The 21,972-nt window shown below is 46.6% G+C and overlaps 1 protein-coding gene across 4 annotated transcripts in view; it reads left to right on the plus strand.

Moving 5' to 3' along the window:
- Nucleotides 1–21,972, plus strand: part of ccdc18 (coiled-coil domain containing 18) — a 30,326-nt gene that overhangs the window by 5,166 nt on the left and 3,188 nt on the right. For all 4 annotated transcript variants that reach the window (XM_064341808.1, XM_064341810.1, XM_064341811.1 and 1 more), the window contains 15 exons: nt 1,818–2,035; nt 2,714–2,824; nt 3,085–3,216; nt 3,720–3,854; nt 4,402–4,479; nt 6,147–6,263; nt 7,367–7,534; nt 8,712–8,854; nt 10,811–10,974; nt 11,563–11,776; nt 13,964–14,063; nt 14,329–14,445; nt 15,667–15,734; nt 17,702–17,843; nt 21,096–21,233. In XM_064341808.1, the coding sequence (XP_064197878.1) occupies nt 1,818–2,035; nt 2,714–2,824; nt 3,085–3,216; nt 3,720–3,854; nt 4,402–4,479; nt 6,147–6,263; nt 7,367–7,534; nt 8,712–8,854; nt 10,811–10,974; nt 11,563–11,776; nt 13,964–14,063; nt 14,329–14,445; nt 15,667–15,734; nt 17,702–17,843; nt 21,096–21,233 (2,045 nt within the window). The remainder of the gene's footprint in view (nt 1–1,817; nt 2,036–2,713; nt 2,825–3,084; nt 3,217–3,719; nt 3,855–4,401; nt 4,480–6,146; nt 6,264–7,366; nt 7,535–8,711; nt 8,855–10,810; nt 10,975–11,562; nt 11,777–13,963; nt 14,064–14,328; nt 14,446–15,666; nt 15,735–17,701; nt 17,844–21,095; nt 21,234–21,972) is intronic.

Genomic DNA, 21,972 nt, shown 5'->3' on the forward strand with positions numbered 1-21,972 from the left:
GAGTTCTGTCTCAGCTCTTTAGTTAAAATGTCCAAACATGCTCATTCCTGAGATGTAACTGTACTGCATGGGTTTTCAGCATTGTCTGCATTTGATGACTTTCCTGAAGTAACCCTACAAAAGTTAAGCAATGTACTTTTCTGAAAAGCAGTACACCATCAGGGTACTAAGATTGTCTTATGAGTTTTTTTTTAACCCTGCCATTATGAAATCTGAAGTCATAATCAATGTTCAGCGCCACACAGCAAAAAATCTATTATGATGTGAGTGTTGTTGTAAAAATGAGTGGTGCAGACTGAAGAAATACTGTCTCCCTGGACTGTGAAGTAGGAAAACAATTATTCAGCTATTGATGAGTGACAGGCTGTTAGGACATGGAAAAGTATTGATTTAGGGTTTAAAATTCAATGAAGAGGCTTTTTCACAGGGGGTCTGGAGAATGAATACATAAATATGGAGACAAAGCAAAGGTCACAACAACAGGCATGGGAAAGAACAAAATGACTGAAAACACAGAACAACAGTCCTTGAGAAAGAAACCGACTCTGGAAGGTCAATAAACTTTAAAAGTGCGGTACCAAGGAAAAAGGTTAAGGCACTCTGTCTCCAAGTGAAAAAAAATTGATAACAAAGCCTTTATTAAATTGCCTAGTTTATTAACTTTCTAGAAGCTGTTTCTTTCTCAAGGGTTGTTGTTCAGCCTTATGCTGAAACCACACTATACGCGGCCCCGCCGCGCGGCGGAGCTGCCTCCATTCATTTTGAATGAGGGGTGGCGGCCAGCCCCCGCAAGGCATTTTGGGATTGCCGGCGACGCGGCGAGGCCGCAGTGGAGTTGGCAAAAATTCAACTTTGACCCCCTCGCCGCGTCGCGGTAACCAATCTGATGTGATATAATGATCCGTCAAGTAAATTGTCCCTATTTTTTTCTAATTTTAGTTCCACATTCTATCGTTCCACAATGGAGGACCTAACTCGTAATTTCCACATCGGGTTTCCCGACTTAATAAAATCTCACTGATAAGAGGAAATAGCGTGGAGGAAAGTCTCTGAAATTGTCGGTGGCTCTGCAATGTAGTTATCGCCATTAGCTAATATCACTGTCCAGTCTGAATAAAATAATTTTTCAGTAACCTAGCGCTGAAAAATGTTAATAAGCTGCCTAGCTAGGCTAACTAATGTCAGGCTAGAGTGAGTAATAACAAACAAAAAAATCTTCCTAATGTATTAGTTGCTAGTTGTTCGTTTCTACCAGCCACCTAGCTAGCTAACCAGGTACAACTTTGAAGGAATTATCTGGCTAATTAGTCAGACAATGTTTTTGTTGTTGGTTGTAGACATTAAACAGCCTAGCTAGGCAGCTGACTAACATCTTTCAGATCTAGGTTACTGCAAAATGATTTTTATTCCGACAGGACAATGAATATGAAACACGATATTAAACCCGGTCAACATTTAACGAACACAACTGTCTGTCAAAAATATGTGACACGCCCACAAACAGCCGACTGTGGGGAGGCGGCGCGGTGACAAGCGGCCGTTGCCGCGTATAGTGTGGTTTCAGCATTAGTGTACCCTGCTTACTCGTGAGCACCTGTCACTCCTAGACCCACGCAGCGCTTCCGTTTCAGTCGTTTGAATGACTGAACGCGCAGTTGGTTTAAACCACAGTGGTAGTCGCTCCCTGCTGTTCGAACCCTGCCCCTGAGTGTCTCTGTCTCTCTCTCTCTTTCCCTCTCTCTCACTCTGCTTGTCTGCTGCTCTCTCGCTCTCTCTCTCACCCTCCCTCCCGCCCGCCCGCTCGCTCGCGGCTCCAGGCGAGCGCTACGCCCAGCTGCTGCCCGCGCTGCAGGCCCTGGAGCAGGAGCGGAGCCGGCAGGCCGGCCTGGCGTCGGGCCTGCAGGAGCAGCTGAGCCGGGCCCGGGAGGAGCTGGCCGCGCTGCAGAGCAGCATGTCCCAGAGGGCCAGCCACTTCCAGCACATCCACAGCGAGCTGCTGGAGAAGGCCGGGGAGGCCTCGCGCACGGAGAGGGAGGTAGGGGTAACGGGCAGGGCGGGGGGAGACGCGCCTGGAGAGGGAGGTAGGAGTTAAAGGCCGGGGTGAGGCACAGGTCACCGAATCGGAATTTCTCTTAACTTACTAACTTACTTTAAATTAGAACTCTAAGCTAATTTCATAGTGTTGTTTTTGGTTTTGTAGCATCTTATGGAATTGACATATGCATCTCACAGGGAGGTTAATGTGATCCGCTGTAAGTTCTAGAGCAGTGGTGTGCAGTCATGTACCGTGGAGGGTCGAGAGTGCTCAAGTTTTGAGTCTAGCAAATCAGTACACCTGCTGATTTCACTATTTAAGCCCATAGAGCCATTTAAAGCCAGAGAGGAGGGAACTAATTAGTGAAATCGGCAAGCGTAGTGATTGGCTGGAATGAAAACCTGCACACTCCTGGCCCTCCGTGGCGCATGATTGGGCACCACTGTTCTAGAACCTTAAGAGTTACCTCTCCTCCCCTCTAGTTAGTTACACGGTTCACTTAACTTTTCTTTCTGATTGTTGTTTTATGGTGTCGTGAAAGCATCTGGCACAGATAAAGGGTCCTCTTAGATTTCTGTTCTCTGGGTTATGTATCATGCTTCACTGGGTTATGAATGTGTGCCAGTTTGCATCTCTTACTGTTTGTCTCCCCCTGGTGGGTGGTTTTTGTCACTGCAGCTGAGAAAGAAGACTGCCCGGGTGGGTGCCCTGGAGAAGCAGCTGCAGGAGAAAGCCTCGGCTTATTCAGCGGCCGCAGTGAAGAACTGCGAGCTGGAGCAGATCCTGCTGGTAACGCATGCATGCACGCACACATGCACACTCTCTCACATACGCACACATTCAGACGCATGCGCCCTGGCTTCCGTTCACACACAGCCACTGAACAGATCCAGGGGAATTATGCCAAGCATTGAATACAGTTTTTTTTTTTTTTTTTTTTAAATACATTTAGAGCAATGTATAAGTGATTGTGAATGGTGCTGCTCCATTAGCAGCTCAGTGTGACTGTGAATGGTGCTCAGTCAGCCCTCGGTGTGTGTTTTTCTCAGGATAAGACCAGCAGCCTCCAGCACACTGAGGCCCTCTTCAGCAGGAAGCAGAAGGACTTCCAGCAGGCCCTGGAGAAGTCCAAGAAAGCGTATGCTGAGAAGTGCAAGCAGCTCCAGGAACAAATGGAGCTGGTGAGGAGATTTTCCTGGTTCACTGGCCTGTACATTTATCGTGAACCTTCATTTTGGAATTGTAAGGCGAGTTTGGGGATGTTGAGTGAAATTTCTGTTTGGAGTCAGTGGTTTCAGTTTTACTGGTCTGGAGAGGGGTCATGGCCCCTTTATGGCTCTTGTGTGAGCGCATGTGTGTATCTGTCTGTCTCGGCTGTGTGTGTGTGTCTGTCTGTCTGTCTGTCTGTCTGTCTGTCTGTCTGTCTGTCTCTGTGTCTGTGGCCTTACCAGCTTCGTGATGTTTTTTTGGGTGTATGTGTGACTGTATACCTCACCTCTATGTCTGTGATTCTATGTTTCATGTCTCTGGTGTTGTAATACGTTTGTTTCTGTGATTTTGTATGTTAGTATTTATGTGTGTATATGCATATCTGAGTTTGCATGTGTGTTTGTATGTATGTGTTTATATGCATATCTAAATTGGTATTTATCTGTTTGTATGTGTGTTTGTATGTGTGACTCAGTTGCAGCAGTCTCTGGATCAGAAGAAAGCGCAGGTGCAGGAGCTGGAGAAGAGGGTGTCTCTCTCACAGAAAGAGAGGAAGGAGGCCCAGCAGAAGTGTGAGCAGCTGCAGGCCTCCCTGGCCCAGGTCAAACAGGTCAGCTCCACCTGTATGAGTGTACTCCACCTGTATGAGTGTGGTCCACCCATATGAATGTGCTCCACCCAGGCTGGTTTTCCCAAAAGCATGGCACATTTCCACATACTCATAGCACTCAGTACATTTCCACAGACTCAGAGAGCTCAATACCTTTTCACATAGCGAGATAGGGCTTAGTTCCCATAGTAACTTGCTTAAGGGTGAATTCTGTTTGCATGTAACGCCTGGGCCCCCGGGCCAATTTGAATTCAATAAAAGTGAACTGAGATGGTTTCTCTGTAAGTGGAATGTCATGTGACTTCTCGTTCAGGCACATGTACAGGGCCACGCCCTGTATACGCTAACCGTTCCGCCGATCCACTCTCCATACAATGACACGTCTTTGCATCCACACCCGTAAACTATGCCACCTATTCACGGCCGCACCCAATGCCCTCGGTGTCACATCGATATTAATCCTTTTGTTTATGCTTTCGGTTGATTAGTTTTATGCGTTCCTGCCCCGCATTGTTCTTTAACGATGTCCCCGTGTTGTCGTGCGTAGGAGAAGGAGCTGAGTGCCGCCCAGAGCGAGGGGACGGTGAGGAGTTTGAAAGAGCAGGCAGCGGACTCGGCAGCCATGGTACGTGTGTCTCAGCCCCACTGCGGCGATGGTGTCCACTGGCCTGCGCTGACTCCGCCTCCCGACTCGGCTCTTCTCCGTCCTCATTGGCTGTTACAAATCGGTAGCCTTAAGAGCTTCTTGGGTTCACAGAGAGAAAGCTTCAGCGCTGAAGATTATGTAATTGGGGGGGGGACAAATAACCCAGCTAACACAAAACATTCTCACAATGTTGCCGCCTTGCAGTGGCAATGTTCGAACATTGACAAAACATTCTGGTAACATTGTGAGAACATTTTGTGTTAGCTGAACTTGTTTTGGGTTTTGGTCATTTGTTTAGCCTGTTTATACCCTGTGTTAATGGGAGGAGTTTGAGTCATATTGAGTTTTTGGGTCCAGAAGGCCAGCGGTTGCTGGAGAAACCCTGTTTGTTTTGGTTGAGGATTGCGGGAATGAAACACGGATTCACTTATTTGCAGATTTGATCACTTTTTCATTCCATAGAAAATGTTTCCATTGGTTAAGTGTGAGAAAGGTCCCTTATGCTCTGCTATCCTGGGTTGTCTTTCATAGATGTTGAATTAGAATTCATATTATTTTACCAGATTGATCCATTTTATCAATTAAATGCTCATTCATTATGTGGTTACATCAGATTCAGAGCAATATATTTGAACTTATTCAATTAAATCCTTTAATTTTATATATGCCCAAACGTTACCATTGTTAATCATGTGATGTGTTTTCATTGAATGGTTAAAACATATCATTGTGTCGTAACAAGTTTTCAGGCAAAATAATGCTATTTTTATTGATCTTCTTAATTTGATTTGGAACAAGATTCCTTGCATGCACAGCTGTGCCTTCTGGGAGTCTTTTATAAAAAATATTTCCGTGTGGTCCCGAAGATACAAAGATTGCTTTATCAAATGTAAAAAACACTGCGAGACACGCATTTTTGAACATGTTCTTCTTGAATTCTTTTACAGGAACATAATTAAAAATAACATTTTTTTTCAAAGAAGGCTGAACAAGAAATCATTTCCAAGGATGCAGTATTTTTAGTTGCATCAGCCTGAGAACGGAAGATAGTGGGAGGAAACGAAAGTGCACAAATGTCAAAACTAATTAAAACCATTATGGGTGTCTGGGGGGCGTGTCCAGCTGATGCACATACTTGGTGCTGTGATGTCCCCCCTTGGTCTGTAGTGCAACCACTGAGTGCCACACATTATCAGCCATATCACCGCCCCAAAAGAAGAAGGGTTTCAGTCAGTAGGATGTTCCATGCAACAGGGTTTCCCTCGATTGAATAGTGCCAACTGCTGAACAAGGGAGTGTAACCTTAACAGATACTGTTAACGTTACTCCTATCTTGCTATGTCTTGAGATTATTGTACTGTGTCTTGATTCCAAACTGTAGCTGATGGGTTTTTGTGAAGTTCGTTTTCATGATTGTGAAAAAAGTTTGGAGTTGCAGGAGAGGCCTGTGTGCTCATGGTCAAAGGACCTCCTTGACTGAGTTTTTCAAACACCCAGTTGTGTGAACCGAAGATGAAAAATACATGAAATATTAAATATTGAAATATTTCATTTTTATTTGCCCTTCCAGGGTTGATATGTGAATCAGATGAATAGTAGAATGATGAAAGGCTTAGACAGAGTTGTGGTGTTGCACTTTTTATTAGGTCCGGGACCTGGAGGCAGCTTTGATGTCATGTAGGGATGAACTGAGCACCTACCTGCTGAAGATGGAGGAGACCAAGACCCTGTTTGAGAAGCAGCTGGAGCTGAAGTCTGCTGAGGTAAAGAAAATACTCAGTCTTCCTCACCCCAAAACCACAAACCAATGACTAACTAATGGAGGAATGTGTTTGGTGGGTGTAGAGAGTGTGCTGTGTCATTACAGAAATGTTGGCTGTTGTTGATCTCTTGTAGTGTCAACCTGGATCTTGCGGTAGCAAACTTAAGTATAACTGACTGACTGACTGGCAGGTTCCTCCTTTGTTGTAAAACGCAAATGAATGATTGAGCGCAGACACAGGTGGACACACAGGTGGTCATTTGTTTTTATTTGACATTCTTTCAGTTATTTGACCATACCATTTTTATGGTTAACCTTATTGTGGAAATCTCATTACAACTACACATTGTTTGGTACATGCATAAAAATAACATAAAAGCTACAAGCCTGTAAGCAGTGCAGTTTATCTTGAGTTTATCTTGGTTTATCTCGGTGTCATTTGAAGTGATCGACACATCCCTTTTTTTCTGAACACAATGACGGCGCTGTGTTCAGGCAGTTCTTGGTTTACTGTTTTTGTTTTGAATGAGCACGCCTAGCTGTCTGAACCCCAACATTGTCATAAAGCGCACGGTTTGCACCAACTCTCCTGGGGAAGCTCTTTGAGAATGCCGTCAAAGCCTAAAGGCAGGCCGATGTGGGACTTACATTAAAGGAAGGCTTTAATCTATAACTGTACATCTCCTACCGCCCGTTTCTGCTTCTTTCTAGAAACTGTCAGTGAGTGATGTAGTAGTCGTGGCTCCAGGAGCCCATGCGGAACGCTGCTAGCTAAGTGTGCCATGATGCATTTCCTGACATGCTGATTACCGGGCGTTGTCTCTTTTATAGTTAAATAAACCTCATGTGCATCATATGGGAACCATGGGCCTGTTAACAGTAGCGGTCCCCAGTCTTATCTGAAAAAGACTGTGTGGGTGCACGGTTCCTGTTATAGCCCAGCACTATGTCATCTGATTGAACTAATCGTGGTCTTTAATAAAGACCTTGAGAAGTAGAATCAGGTGTCTTAGTGCGAGACTCATTCAGAAACTAGCACCAATAAAACAGGCCCTTTTTCAGATGAGACTGGAGACCCCTTGTTTACAGAATCCCTCGTTGCAGGTGGAGTCCCTGCAGGCGGAGCTGAGGAGCAGCGCTCAGGCCTCGAAGGCGTCCAGTAAACATATGGCCCAGCTGCAGTACAGCCTCCAGCAGCAGGAGGCGATGTTGCAGGACAGCAGCGCCCGAGTGTGCGAGCTGGAGGAGAGCCAGGCCCTGCTGCAGAGACGGGTAACTTAACCCAGCTAAAACACACAACGTTCTCACAACGTTGCTGCAATGTACTGGCAATGTTATTACACTGACAAAACATTCCAGTAATATTGTCAGAACATTTTGCGTTAGCTGGGTTACAGCTATTGTGCAGGTTATAAATTCAGAAATGTTTGGATTTTTTTTTTGTTTTGTTTTTGGGTCGAAATGTTCCGAATTTCAAACCCACGCCCTTTAGACCTCTTGGAATTTTATTCAGTTCATGGTAAGTTGGAACTGCCTGTGGGATATAAACCATCTTTTTTTTTTTTTAGATCTGCTTTGAAAGTTTTCAGGTGCTATAATGAGATGGATAGAACCCAGAGCTTACGTAACAGCTGTGAAAACCTGGGCTTGTGCAGAAAACTAGCCATGTTTTAGTTTTGTACACAGTTTACTCTCTGTTGAAGTCATGTTCCGTTCTCTGTGTATTTACTACATTTTGACTGCATCGTTCAGTTGTTTTTATTCCAAGAATTAGAACAAAGTACAAAGAATCATTTGTTTCTCTTACTGAGCCATTTTTGTTATTATCATAAATTCTCAGGGATTGAGTGTGATACGGTTCCCCAAAGCAAACAAGAATCAATGTTTCCAGTCTTTTTACTTATAGTGATCCAAATTCTGCAGCATATGCTAGAAGCTTCTTTTATGTTTGAAAAGGGAGTCGAAAAGGAAAGTTGAGTACTGTGCCATGAAAAAGTATTTGCCCCTTCCTGATTTCCTCTGTAATTACATATTTGGTTTCATTGGGCAAAATGTAATGTTAGACAATGCGAAACTGAGTAATTTTTAAAATTATTGTTTCATTTATTTAATCTTCAAATGGCCCCCTGTGCACCTTCCTTGATCTTTGGCATGTGTACCAGTTTTTCAATCAGTAGTAGTAAATTTAGTTCACGGATAATGCTCCATAGCCTGTAATAACACATGCCATTGATGCACAATGTGCATAACATTGAATAGATCTAGATTTTACATAAATATGTCAGTTTTTTTATTTATTTTGTTTTACAGAAACTACTAAATTGCTTAAACTGAAGTGTGTCAGCGTGTTGCAATGTTGCTTTAACATGGCGACTGCTCGCAGGTCCTGTAGTTTGGAAATGTGTGCTTAGGGCACAGCGCTCTCTCTCAAAAGCACCCCGATTACCAGGTGTCCCAGCTGGAGAAGGAGCTGGAGGTGGAGCGGACACGGGGCGCCCAGGAGCTGAGGATGAGGGAGCAGCGGGAGCAGGAGGCCAACCAGGAGGCGCAGACGAAGGAGAGAGAGGTGGTCAAGCTCACCAGCTCCCTCACGTAAGACCTATATGTAGCGTTACTCACTGCTATGTTGCGCATGAGTATTTTTACATTTTAACATTGCATTACATTACAGTCATTTAGCAGACGCTCTAATCCAGAGCGATTTACACAACTTTTTTTACATAGCATTAACATTGTATCCAATTATACAGCTGGATATATACTGAAGCAATGCAGGTTAAATACTTTTTGGTTACAAGACCAACTCCTTACCTATTATACTACACTACACTACTACATTTTAACAGACTTCTGTGCAAATGCAGACTTACTAGTCACTTTTCTGTGGGTATGGTGTGAAAATGTCTTAAACCACTTTAATGGCACCAGTCAGTCACACATTTTAAATACATTTTGATGAGCTGATGGTTTTATTTCACAAATTGATCTGTGGCCCTCGAGGACATGCAGAAAAAAAATTTGCTGACCCACAAAAATGTTCGCCCACTCTGACCAAAGATTAGGGCTGATCAAAGATATTATGGTTCTGAATGCTCGGTCACCTACGAGTGAAATATTTACTTTGCCATCATTGCTTTGAAAGGTTAATCTGTATGCCCTGATCTTATGACTTTACGAGAAATGGATTCAGTGCAATGCTGATCTAATCTCTCAATAAGATAAGGATTTTATAGGTCTGGTTAATTGACTGGTTGCAATGAGTTAAATTGACCTTTGGCTGAAATTATTAGTGCCTTTGCCAGTGATATATGAATGAATTATATTCTTCTACACAAGGAAGTATCTCTCTTTAGTGCTGATAAGGTTGTTAATTGTATTTGTACTGTTAAAAGGGGAATAGGACATAAAACGTGGAAGTCAAGTTAACACGACATGTATAACAGAGCATGCAATTTGAAATGGACATTGTCACCATCGCAGCCAGTCCTTTTTTTGAGGGACTCCCACGATGCATTGCAGCTCCAGTGTAGTGGAGTTTTACGTGACAGTGTCCCTTTGAGAAGCAATCCGGATTCTGTCTCTCAGGGTTCTGTCTAGGGAAGTGTTGAATTTATTAGTCAGATGAGATTTTTGTCTGGTGGCTCTAAGGACTACAGGATTATGGCAGGCTATGTGGAGACAAGCCACTTTAATTCTGAGATCAATTAGTTGTTAGCCAAAATCAGTTGGTTGTTTTAATAGATCCTGTGCATTGTAATGTTAATTACAAGAAGCCTTGGATAGTAATTAGAAATTAGTTGGTGATGTAGTGAATTGGAGTGACGGAGCTTGTTAACAGTATGAGTATTGTATTTGAATTTTTGTGTATGTTTCTTACGTTCATATAACCAAAGCTGTCTCATGTTCAAATTTGGGAAACTGTAAGGGAATAGAGACTAAATTCCAGTTCTCAGTATTCCTAATAAGATGTCTAAGTGGGTCGAAGTGTAAAATATCAGTTAGCCACAGGGTGTTCTGAGTCGATCTCATGACTTGTGAGTGGGACTCTTTGTATTTATAACTTTTATTATTTTGACTGTTTCTGAAAGGCATCTGAGAGGGTATATAAGCAGCCAGTCAGTGGTCCTCAGAAGAACTTCTTTTATTCGGAGAGGACAGGGCCTGGTGCCACAAAGAGCCGCTCGCTATTCTATTGAGCCTGCCAGGCGCTAGCAGACCTCAGAGAGCCATAGGAATCTTATGCGAGGTCACGCACAGTGTTTGGATGCTTCAGGACTCATCATTAGCTGGAAGAGCGTAGAAGCTAGCTGAAACAAAGTGAGCTAGTCGGAGAGTTAGCGGCGCTAAGGCTCTTGGTAGCCGATCCCTTATGCTGTTGCGGTTATTTAGCGGTTAGCGTTAGCCGGTGTAGTGTAGTGAGTGAGGTGAGCCGACCGGAGACGAGCACCAAAACCAGAGCAGGAGCGTGTCCCGGGCGAGCCCTGGTGTCTCCCGGGAAGAGCTTCGGAGCGCGCTCAGTAGCGTTCCCCCCTCCACCCCGCCCCGCAGGCAGCTGACGGCGGAGATGAGCCAGTGCCGGGGCGAGCTGACGGAGATGGAGCTGGAGCTGCTTCGCCTGCGGAGGGACAGCAGCACCAAGGCCTCCCAGCTCAGCCAGATGAAGGAGAGCCTGGAGGAGACCCAGGACATGCTGGAGAAGAAGTCTGAGATGGGTACGAGCGCTTTTTACGTAGGAATCGCGCTGAGACCCAGACAAGTTAGACCAGCCAATGCAGGGCAGTAAGGCAGCCAGCATGCAAAGCACAGCTACTGCCAGAAACATCAGAGATCACAAACGAAATATGTAGTGTTAAATATGTAGTGCATTCAGAAAGGGTATACGTTCTGTGTGTTGAGGTATGCATGTGTACAAGTGCTCCTTTTTAAACATTTTTTTGTATCTTTACTTGTCACATCTTCTGTTGATCTGCATGTATTCTGTGGTATACAGCACTGGTTCTAAGAACATTTTAATATTGGGACCCAGATTTAAAATTTAGCCTGTTTTAAGGGACCTTTCAAATACACGTACTAGCATAGCCTAGTGGACTACAGACTCATTCCAGGACCCACCTCCTACACTTATGCGACCCATTTTGGGTTAGTAATACAAGTTGAAGGACCGTGGGATGGTTGTATATTTGAGAGCTGTTAAGGGAAGTAGGATTGATTGTGTCAGTGTTAGCCTTTGCACATGGTGACGCCAGGTTGCGTGTCCTCCTTTACCCACCATGCATTGCGTCTCTCCCCCGCCCCCGCAGTGGTGGACCTGGAGGAGAAGCTGCACCGCAGCGAGATGGACCGGCGCAACTCCCTGCAGCGGGCGCAGCTGCTGGAGGGCCAGCTGCAGACGGTGCGCGGCGAGCTGGCCGGCACGCTGGACCACCTGCAGGAGCTGCGCAGCCTGCTGCAGCACGCGCAGCTCAGCGTGGAGGAGCGCGACGCCGCCATCGACAAGCTGGCCCAAGAGCTCAGGTGAGCGCTCCGCGCAGCTCCGGTCGACTGCCTGCTCCTCCTGCCCGCCTCCTGCCCGGCTCGCCCCCCGGGGGGGCTCCTCAGGGACGCCGGTAACCCCGATCTCTGCAGCAGGAGACGCCGTACCGTTTGCCCACGTCCTCCCACGTTCATGCTTTTGGCCGACGAACCAAGTCTGAACTGCGCCAGCAAATCGGCAAGTAGTCGCGGCCAAGGGATTAACAAGAGCCACGTACATCCTGTGTGTACATCCTGGTCTTCGGCTTTTAATCTCAACGTCTATTTATCATCGTGATCATTTATCAGGAGTACTGTATTTGACTCTGACCTTTCCCCCCTCCTGTAGTTTAACTTTTCACTCCCCTGTTTGTTTTGCCTGATAAAAGTTTACTGGTAAAAAGCTGTATCCAGTTTTGTTTGCCTGTGTCCACTACAGGGTGCGCCTCCATGCTAAAAACTCAAACCTGTTTTTTGTAAACCCCCTGAAGACACAACGTGTTTGTCCAGGTCAATCCTCTGCCCCCCTGGTTTGTTACACTGAAAATATCACAAGTTTATCATATGAAAGAAAGTAAAAGTTTGTCAAACAAGCTTTGACTGTGTTTAGACAGTTGAATTAATAGTTTCCAGTTGCAGTAACTAATTATAAATGACTGTTTACATACCCTTCCTATTGTCCTCTCAAGTCTTTGAAGCCAATAACGTTGGCTAAATAAGATTGTTCACTGCTGTTACTTTCTCACATCTGATGTACAGCTCTGTTTTCTGAGCCCTAGTGAAAGTGTTTTTGTGTGATTGGTTAATCAGACCTTGTATCTTGTATATTAGTGTTTATTTGTGTGTAATATTTCTTGTGTGTCAAAAAAGTCTGGTCAATGATTAATGGTTAAGCATCAACTGGTTAATGATCTAACCTATCCTAAAATACAGACCTTTTCAAGTATAATAAGCACACGTTATAGTTATTCATCTCACAGTTCAAGTGCTTCGTCACATGTTGTGAAGCCAAAACATCCTGCCCCCCCCCCCCCCCCATACTCTTTCTGCAACTTAGGCCTACTGACCTTCAGCACATACAGCCCAACATCTCCCTCATCTCATTGGCTGGTTTTCAGATGATGTCAATGAGGCCTTCTGACATTGCATACCTAATGACGGGCCAAATTTGTCCAACCACACAGCCCTCTTCCTTTCACATGAATAGAGCGGTTCAGAGAAACAAAGTTATTTTTGTTCCGCTTTATGCAGGCAAACTTCTGTTGAATCATGGAGGAGCCATGTCAGTCCGGGCAGATTTTCCACCCAGGCTACCCTGCAGTCTCGCCCCAGGCTGCTCGATAGCTCAGTGCTGTTTGCATGAACACTGAAGTGTGACATATCTCGGGTCCCTGGAGCTTTTGTCAGCATTTTATGGCTAACGGCTCATCGCTGTGATCACAGGAAGGACGCCCCATCAGCGTCGTTAAATTTGGCTGCAGTGTAGTTTCTATTCGGCGTATCTGAGCTGACCTTTAGCGTATTGTAACCTCAGAAGGGAACTGCATGAAATTCTGTTTCCGCTGAGTTTTCTGTCCTCTGGAGCAGTGACCTATAAGACAGGCCGTGAGTTTGTTCAGTTACTTGAAGAAGTGTACAATGCTCATCTGGCTACAGGAATAAAAATTCACTAAAAACTTCACAATACATTAGGTGTATCTGGGCATAATGATGGCTATCTATTGATCTGATGATTAGCAGTTTACTATTATTCAATGTCAACAGATTTCAGCCGATATCTAATAAAAAGTTAATGTTAAAGCTAACTTAAACCTAGTTGTGTAGCTCTCTAACCAGCTAGCTGATGTTACCCTGTATTTAGCAAGCTGCGTAATGTTGCTTTGCTAGCTAGCTAGCAGTATATCCGGGAGGGGAATCGACAGGTGCTACCCCCTAATGTGCTGACTTAATATCTGTAACATTCAATAATGGTTGTACTGAATCTGGGATTAAGACTGATAAAGATTATTTTGCTCTCCTCCATATTCCTCAGCTTGTTTGTAGGAACAAGTTGAGTATAGTATAGTTATCTAACGGTCTTCCAGTGGTATTTTATTGGAATGGTAAGAAAGCTTGCTGAAAGGTGTCCGTGGTGATGTGATTAGTGTGTGGTGCCCAGTGGATGTGTAAGGACTGTTCGTTTTATCGCAGGGAGAGTCAGAGGGAGCTGGAGGAGCGTAACCATGACGTTTTGGACATGGACACGACACTTAAGGAAAGGCAGGAAGAACTGCAGAAGAGAGCACAGCAGGTGGAGCCCCACGCATTCATACTACATGCGCTTACACACACACACACACACACACACACACACACACGTGCGCACACACTCACATATATACATACACATACATTTACACGTATGTACACACACATCCCCTCATCCAAACAGATAAGGACATACACACACACACAAGCACATACACACAATCGCACACATGCATTCACACAGATACACATGCGTCATGCGCAGGCATGTGATGTGATGAGATCCCTGATCCCTCCTCCTCTCTCAGCTCAGCCAGCTGGACGTGGCGATCCAGGACCGCAAGATGGAGCAGGAGCGCAAGATTCTGCACCTGCAGAGGGCGCTGGAAAGGTCTGAGCAAGACGTCCAGGAGCGTCAGAAGCAGGTGAGCTCCCCCGCCAGCTCCTTCTTAGTGTGCGTCCAACTTTCCAAAGCCGTTTACCCCCCCCTGCTGTGTCCTGGCCTTGGCGCAACACCCCCCATCCTAGCCCTGTTTCTTCCAGGCTGTAGGAAACCACGACATGGTTGTCGTGGCATTGGCAAGGCAACACGCACCTCCTTTGGAAGTTGAGTAAACAACATGAAAGCAGGAGAGTTTGGGTTTACACTGCAAACAGCGTTTTGAAAGCAAACACAAGGAAATTAGCCCGCTAGATAAAGGGCTGGTGGAGTGCGATTGGAAAAGTCACTCCTTTCGCAGAAAGAAAAAGCACAGCCACTGTGTCCTTGTGAAAAAGAAATGAAAACACAGCGGTGCTGGTCCTGGGCCGCGGGTGGATAACGGATAAAATTCCCTGATCTGTGCTTTCTGTTGAAACAAGAGCTCACACATACTACGCTACGCCAGACTGGGTTAATGTGAACTAAGCTTTACTGAGCAGCTGTGCTTCAGTTAACTCCCAAGTTCTCTCAGTTGGAGGAACTGCAGCCGGGTGTAGCACCATCCACACCAGCAGTGTTAAAAATGCTCCGTGCCTGTGAGTGACGCCAGGGCCGCAGATGGTGGGGGGAGGGCAATTGGGGCACATTGTCCCTGGCCCAGGCCCGAGGAGGGCCCAGGATACAGGGCGCGACTATTTTTAATATGTTACAAAATTCCTAGCTGCAGCCTTGATTAACGCACTGGGTAACTGACTTACTCCTCTGCCCCTCCCTCACACAGTTTGTAGCCTGTTAAAGTTTCACTAGCCACCAGCGGAGAATGCACTGGGGAGCTCGATGATGTGTATCTTCCCTCTGTGCTGTGTTTAGACAATACTGTACATCTGAGGGTAACGTTTTAAAAATATTTATTTAAAATTTTTTTTACAATCGACTGATATGCAAACCACGTTGTTTAGAGAAAGAGGTTGTGCACTCATGAGACGATATGATTTTTTAAGGGTTCCTCTATGGGAAATCCCATTGATTTAACCCACTTTTTTGAGTGGGACTTTAACACTCTTTAACACTGAACGTTAATCAGACCATGTAAAAACCCTTCGGGAGAATACAAACACTTCTGGTCATAGTTGTTGGCCTCTTGCATTATTATGTCCATGTTAATGTCCGTACTTCGTAGCCTGTTACGTTGCATGTAATGCCAGCCCCTGTGTCTCGGGTGCAGGTGGAGTTCCTCAGTGAGCGGTTGGAGATGGCGAGGTCACAGCTGGACGCTAAGGAGAGCCTGGAAAAGGTACGGCATGTCCCTGTGAGCTCCCCCTGGAGGGGTGGATGTATCATAGCCGAAGGACCCAAAAGCCGAGGGAAAATGTGGCGTGGAGTCTCCAGCTCGGCTCTTTAGGGAGCAAATATTTCCCAAGTTTATGGGGTTCATGTGGGCCCATTCTGAGAACAGCCATTTTCAGACCATGAAATGATTGGAAAAGCGTGGGAAACCGGTGGAAGCTGGACAAGTTGCTCTCTTTCATTTTCCAAACTAATCTCTATTCTGATCTGTGAATTTGAACATTTGAGCCGTTTTCTCCATTTCCCCAAAGATTTTGACAGTTCTCTTTTGACATTAGAAGTGTTTTCCCCTGAGGATTTTTTCTGCAGCAGTTTTGCAAGGGTTCTCAGGTTTACTGTGCAACTCAGTGCTGCATGCGCTCACACGCAGACGCCCGCAAACTACAGCTGATTCACCGACGTTCGAGCAGACATCTCCTTCACACGTACGGGTTGGGGTAGCGAGCACCAACGCAACAGCCTCTGCAAGAGACTCTCACAACTCTCCCTGAAGCAACTAACAACCACCAAAGATTTTACATATCACAAGTTCACTTAAAAGCGAAAGTTAATGACCGCAAAGTTTCACACCTGAAAATGAGTTTGTAAAAAACGTGTTTTGCAAGATAATATGGGCCACAGCTTTACTCGTTTGTTTCAACAAAGTTACTCTGAGCGAAAGGACCAGCTCAGCATAGCTATAAAAAAGTATTTTTTAAATTCTAGCAGCAGCGGCAGAAATTCCACAGTGGCCCTGCAGCGCTGCTGCTTGTATGCAAGGGAAACACTGAGTAAAACGGCCAGTCGAGAAATGTAAAATATAAATTGTTTCTCCGCCTATTTTAGACAGAAGAGGCGATGTTCTAAAGAAGCCTAAACATATTAGCGTGCCTCTTTGAACTGGACAGTAAAGATGTTAAATTAGGCCCTCATCTGTCCAATGATTGATTTGGACAGTTTTTTTTTTTTTGAGTACCAGTTTTTTTTTGTATCATGTTTAGATATCGTGCGCATAGGTATTTACTAATACTGATGTTTTGCACAGTTTGAAAGAAACCTAAGGAAAACAATGGCCATTTATGATTGTTTGCCTCGGCTCCTATATTTTTCTTGCAGTGGCCTTGTATTAGGTAACTCTACGTGCTCTTCGAGCAGGTTGTTTTAATGTGAAATGGCACTGGTGAAATTCAGCACGTCTGCCTGTCGCTGGTGTGAATGCCTGACTGAGGGCTGCCTGTGTCTCCCTGTCTCCCGTGCCCGTCTGTCTCTCTGTCTCCTGTGCTGCCTGTCTCCCTGTCTCCTGTGCCCGTCTGTCTCCCTGTCTCCCGTGCCCGTCTGTCTCCCTGTCTCCCGTGCCCGTCTGTCTCCCTGTCTCCCGTGCCCGTCTGTCTCCCTGTCTCCCGTGCCCGTCTGTCTCCCTGTCTCCCGTGCTGCCTGTCTCCCTGTCTCCCGTGCCCGTCTGTCTCCCTGTCTCCCATGCCCGCCTGTCTCCCTGTCTCCCGTGCCCGTCTTCTCTGTCTCCCGTGCCCGTCTGTCTCCCTGTCTCCCGTGCCCGTCTGTCTCCCTGTCTCCCGTGCCCGTCTGTCTCCCATGCCCATCTGTCTCCCTGTCTCCCGTGCCCGTCTGTCTCTCTGTCTCCCGTGCCCGTCTGTCTCCCTGTCTCCCGTGCCCGTCTGTCTCTCTGTCTCCCGTGCTGCCTGTCTCCCTGTCTCCCGTGCCCGTCTGTCTCTCTGTCTCCCGTGCCCGTCTGTCTCCCTGTCTCCCGTGCCCGCTCTGCTCTCCTGTCCTGCTCCGTGCTGCCTGTCTCCTGTCTCTCCCGTGCCCGTCTGTCTCCCTGTCTCCCGTGCCCGTCCTGTCTCCTGCTGCCCGTGCCTGTCTCCGTGCTCCTCTTGTCTCGTGCCCGTCGCCCGTCTGTCTCCCTGCCGCTCGCCGTCGGACGCTCTGGACCAGGGCCAGCAGCTGCGTCTGTGTCGCGAGCAGCTGCAGCGGGCTGCGCAGGAGCAGCGGGATCTGCGCAGTCGCTGCGAGAGCCTGGCCCGCGAGCTGGACGGCAGCAGCCAGCTCGCCCGCGAGAGGGTATGACTCTACCAACACTCCACCCCTCATACAAAAACAGCCTGCTGTGTGACTCTGCCACAGAACCAACACTCCACCCCTCTCATATAAACAGCCTGCACAAAAACAGCCTACTGTATGACTCTGCCACAAAAACAGCCTACTGTATGACTCTGCCACAAAAACAGCCTGCTGTTTGACTCTGCCACAGAACCAACACTCCACCCCTCTCATATAAACAGCCTGCACAAAAACAGCCTACTGTATGACTCTGCCACAAAAACAGCCTACTGTATGACTCTGCCACAGAACCAACACTCCACCCCTCTCATATAAACAGCCTGCACAAAAACAGCCTACTGTATGACTCTGCCACAAAAACAGCCTACTGTATGACTCTGCCACAAAAACAGCCTGCTGTTTGACTCTGGCACAGTACCAACACTCACCCCTCATACAAAAACAGCCTGCTGTGTGACTCTGCCACAGAACAAACACTCACCCCTCATACAAAAACAGCCTGCTGTGTGACTCTGCCACAGAACAAACACTCACCCCTCATACAAAAACAGCCTGCTGTGTGACTCTGCCACAGAACAAACACTCACCCCTCATACAAAAACAGCCTGCTGTGTGACTCTGCCACAGAACAAACACTCACCCCTCATACAAAAACAGCCTGCTGTGTGACTCTGCCACAGTACCAACACTCACCCCTTATACAAAAACAGCCTGCTGTATGACTCTGCCACAGTACCAACACTCACCCCTCATACAAAAACAGCCTGCTGTGTGACTCTGCCACAGTACCAACACTCACCCCTCATACAAAAACAGCCTGCTGTATGACTCTGCCACAGTACCAACACTCACCCCTCATACAAAAACAGCCTGCTGTATGACTCTGCCACAGTACCAACACTCACCCCTCATACAAAAACAGCCTGCTGTGTGACTCTGCCACAGTACCAACACTCACCCCTCATACAAAAACAGCCTGCTGTATGACTCTGCCACAGTACCAACACTCCACCCCTCTCATATAAACAGCCTGCACAAAAACAGCCTACTGTATGACTCTGCCACAAAAACAGCCTACTGTATGACTCTGCCACAAAAACAGCCTACTGTATGACTCTGCCACAGCCCCAGCACTGCACCCCTCTTATATAAACAGCCTTTGCAAAAACAGCCTGCAGGACAACGGACTGCCCTGTAGAATTACACATGCTGGAGGGGCTACTGCAATTTCCAGTTGTGGAATTTGGAATGTGTGGCAGTGCAGTGTAATGTTTAGGGAAGTTGTTTAGGGAAGTGAACTAATGGTAGGACACTGCCATTGTCCCATTGAGCAAAGCACTTGTCCTGAATTGCTTCAGTTTATATTCAGCTGTGTAAACGGATGCTATGTAAAAATTCTAATTTGTGTAATCCGGTCACTCTGCATAAAAGAATCTGCTTTAAAAAATAATGAATTGCATGTTAGAGTGTTTGAGCTGATTTTGTGATTGCTGTACCCCAGCATAATTATATCCAGACTGCCAGTGGCATCTTTAAACAGTGTTTTTTGAGAGTGAAATCAGTAGTCACTTTTTACATTGTGTTCTTACATGCAGATCGCTGAGACACAGCTCAGTAATCCCCTCGGTGACTAATTGAGCAGGTGCAGAGATCACCAGAAATGTCCTGAGCTGTACTATGCCACAGACGTCTTCTGTAGGATATGTACACATGGAAAGCGAAACAGTCCATTAAATCGCAGAGCACAGAGAACGCTGTTCATTTTTTAATTTTTATTTAAATGAGTCCAGGTCTGTCAGCTCTCTCGTTCACTCAGCTGAAGGTGCTTTGCATAGTATCCGTACACAAATCCCTGTTCACGGAAGCAGTCGAATGTGCTGTTGACATTTCCCTGTCCCAGTGTCAGGTGAGCGGGGAGCGTAGGAGGCCTAACAATGGCATGATTAGTACAGGGCGGGGCAGAGGCTCTGCCCAGCACGCAGCCTCTGATTGGCTGGGCGGGTGGGCTCTGGAGGCGGAGAGGGAGCGGCAGACACTGGCAGGGTGGCACTGCCACCTGAATGCCAGCCCAGCCACTCTCTGCTCCCGGTTTCTTCACGTGTGCACAGAGTTGACCCTTGCTGTTCTCCCATCTGACTGACTGCATTACATTACATTGCATTACAGGCTTTTCATAGGCACTTATCCATAGGGACTTATCCATAAAAGATTATCCATTTATATTGCTGGATATTTTCTGAAGCAAGGTTTAAGTACCTTGCTCAAGGGTACAACAGCTGTGTCCTACCTGGGAATCGAACCTGCAGTCTTTAGTTGCCTAACTGCCTCCCAGTGTAGTATAATGTAGTACAAAAAACCCTTAGGCCTAAAACTACATAACAATGCATCATAGGCCTCAGGGCTTTTTGTATCTGCTTTTTTCTTGCCCCCTGTTACCCTCAAATGTGTTTCTGGGGCCTTCCTGTGCTTTCCTGGTATTTTAATGGGATTGGTCAGGTGTCGATGGTGTTTCATAAATACAAGGGTGGAATAACAGGAGGGCTCAGAGTCGGAACAATTATGAAGAGTCTGACAGGAATAATATTTTCAAGGATGAGGCAGATTCTGAAAGACAATGTCGAGCATGACGTCTGAGAGTTGAAATTGCGTGCATGTTGTGACCAGAGAGTAAGTAATTATTTCAGTAATTATCGGTCGGTAAACAGCCGCTGTTCCAAATGCCATCAAGTGTTGCTGAGCCAGCTGGCACAGCTTGCTAGAGCTCTATTCTGTATACCAATTACTGTCCAATTGTCATATTCATTTATGGAATGTATATCTAATAATTCGTTCATTTTAAAGCAGGGCCTTGCTTGAAGGAGGAGGTTCCTGCTTTGTCTAGATACTCTTGGCGGTCATAACGTGGGCCTTTCTGAAATTAAACATTATCAACTCTTCTTTTTCTTAACTTTTCGTGCAACTCTTGTTCCTTTAGGCACTTAAAAGGAGACTTGGGATACATCGGTCTCTGTTCTCCTATATAAGTACATGTTCTGGTTTTCCTCACCTAAATCACTGGTTATGGTATTAGAAACGTAGACAAACCTGGAGGCGTTGTCTTGGGTGGTCTCAAACTATAATCACGTCCTGTCATAATATTATCACGTCTGCATGGGTTTCATTACAGTGCATTGTAGTTAAATGCACAGGAGGAGTGTAGTGTATGAACACGTGTACCCTTCAGGAAATTTGACGCCCCTCCGGGTTCGACAGGAGGCGCGGGCGAAGCAGCTGGCGCAGGAGCTGGCAGCGATGGAGGCGCAGGCTGTCCAGAGGGAGGCCACGCTGCAGGTCATGGTGGCCTCTCTGCAGAAGGAGCTGGAGCGTCTGAGGGAGGAGCACCAAATGGAGGTACACCCCCCCCCCCCCCTTCATCCCAACTGCAGAATTGAAAGGTCTGGTTTACTTCAGTGGGTATGTATGTAAAGCATTGTGCTGGTGGTCTGGGTTAGCGCAGTGGCTGTGCACAGTATTGGGCTGGTGCTCTGGGTTAGCGCAGTGGCTGTGTACAGTATTGTGCTGGTGCTGCGGGTTAGCGCAGTGCACAGTATTGTGCTGGTGCTCTGGGTTAGCGCAGTGGCTGTGTACAGTATTGGGCTGGTGCTCTGGGTTAGCGCAGTGGCTGTGTACAGTATTGGGCTGGTGCTCTGGGTTAGCAGTGGCTGTGTACAGTATTGGGCTGGTGCTCTGGGTTAGCGCAGTGGCTGTGTACAGTATTGGGCTGGTGCTCTGGGTTAGCGCAGTGGCTGTGTACAGTATTGGGCTGGTGCTCTGGGTTAGCGCAGTGGCTGTGTACAGTATTGTGCTGGTGCTCTGGGTTAGCGCAGTGCACAGTATTGTGCTGGTGCTCTGGGTTAGCGCAGTGGCTGTGTGCAGTATTGTGCTGGTGCTCTGGGTTAGCGCAGTGCACAGTATTGTGCTGGTGCTCTGGGTTAGCGCAGTGGCTGTGTGCAGTATTGTGCTGGTGCTCTGGGTTAGCGCAGTGGCTGTGTACAGTATTGTGCTGGTGCTCTGGGTTAGCGCAGTGGCTGTGTACAGTATTGTGCTGGTGCTCTGGGTTAGCGCAGTGGCTGTGTACAGTATTGTGCTG

This window comes from Anguilla rostrata, chromosome 6, assembly GCF_018555375.3.
Source record: "Anguilla rostrata isolate EN2019 chromosome 6, ASM1855537v3, whole genome shotgun sequence".
Taxonomy (NCBI): domain Eukaryota; kingdom Metazoa; phylum Chordata; class Actinopteri; order Anguilliformes; family Anguillidae; genus Anguilla; species Anguilla rostrata.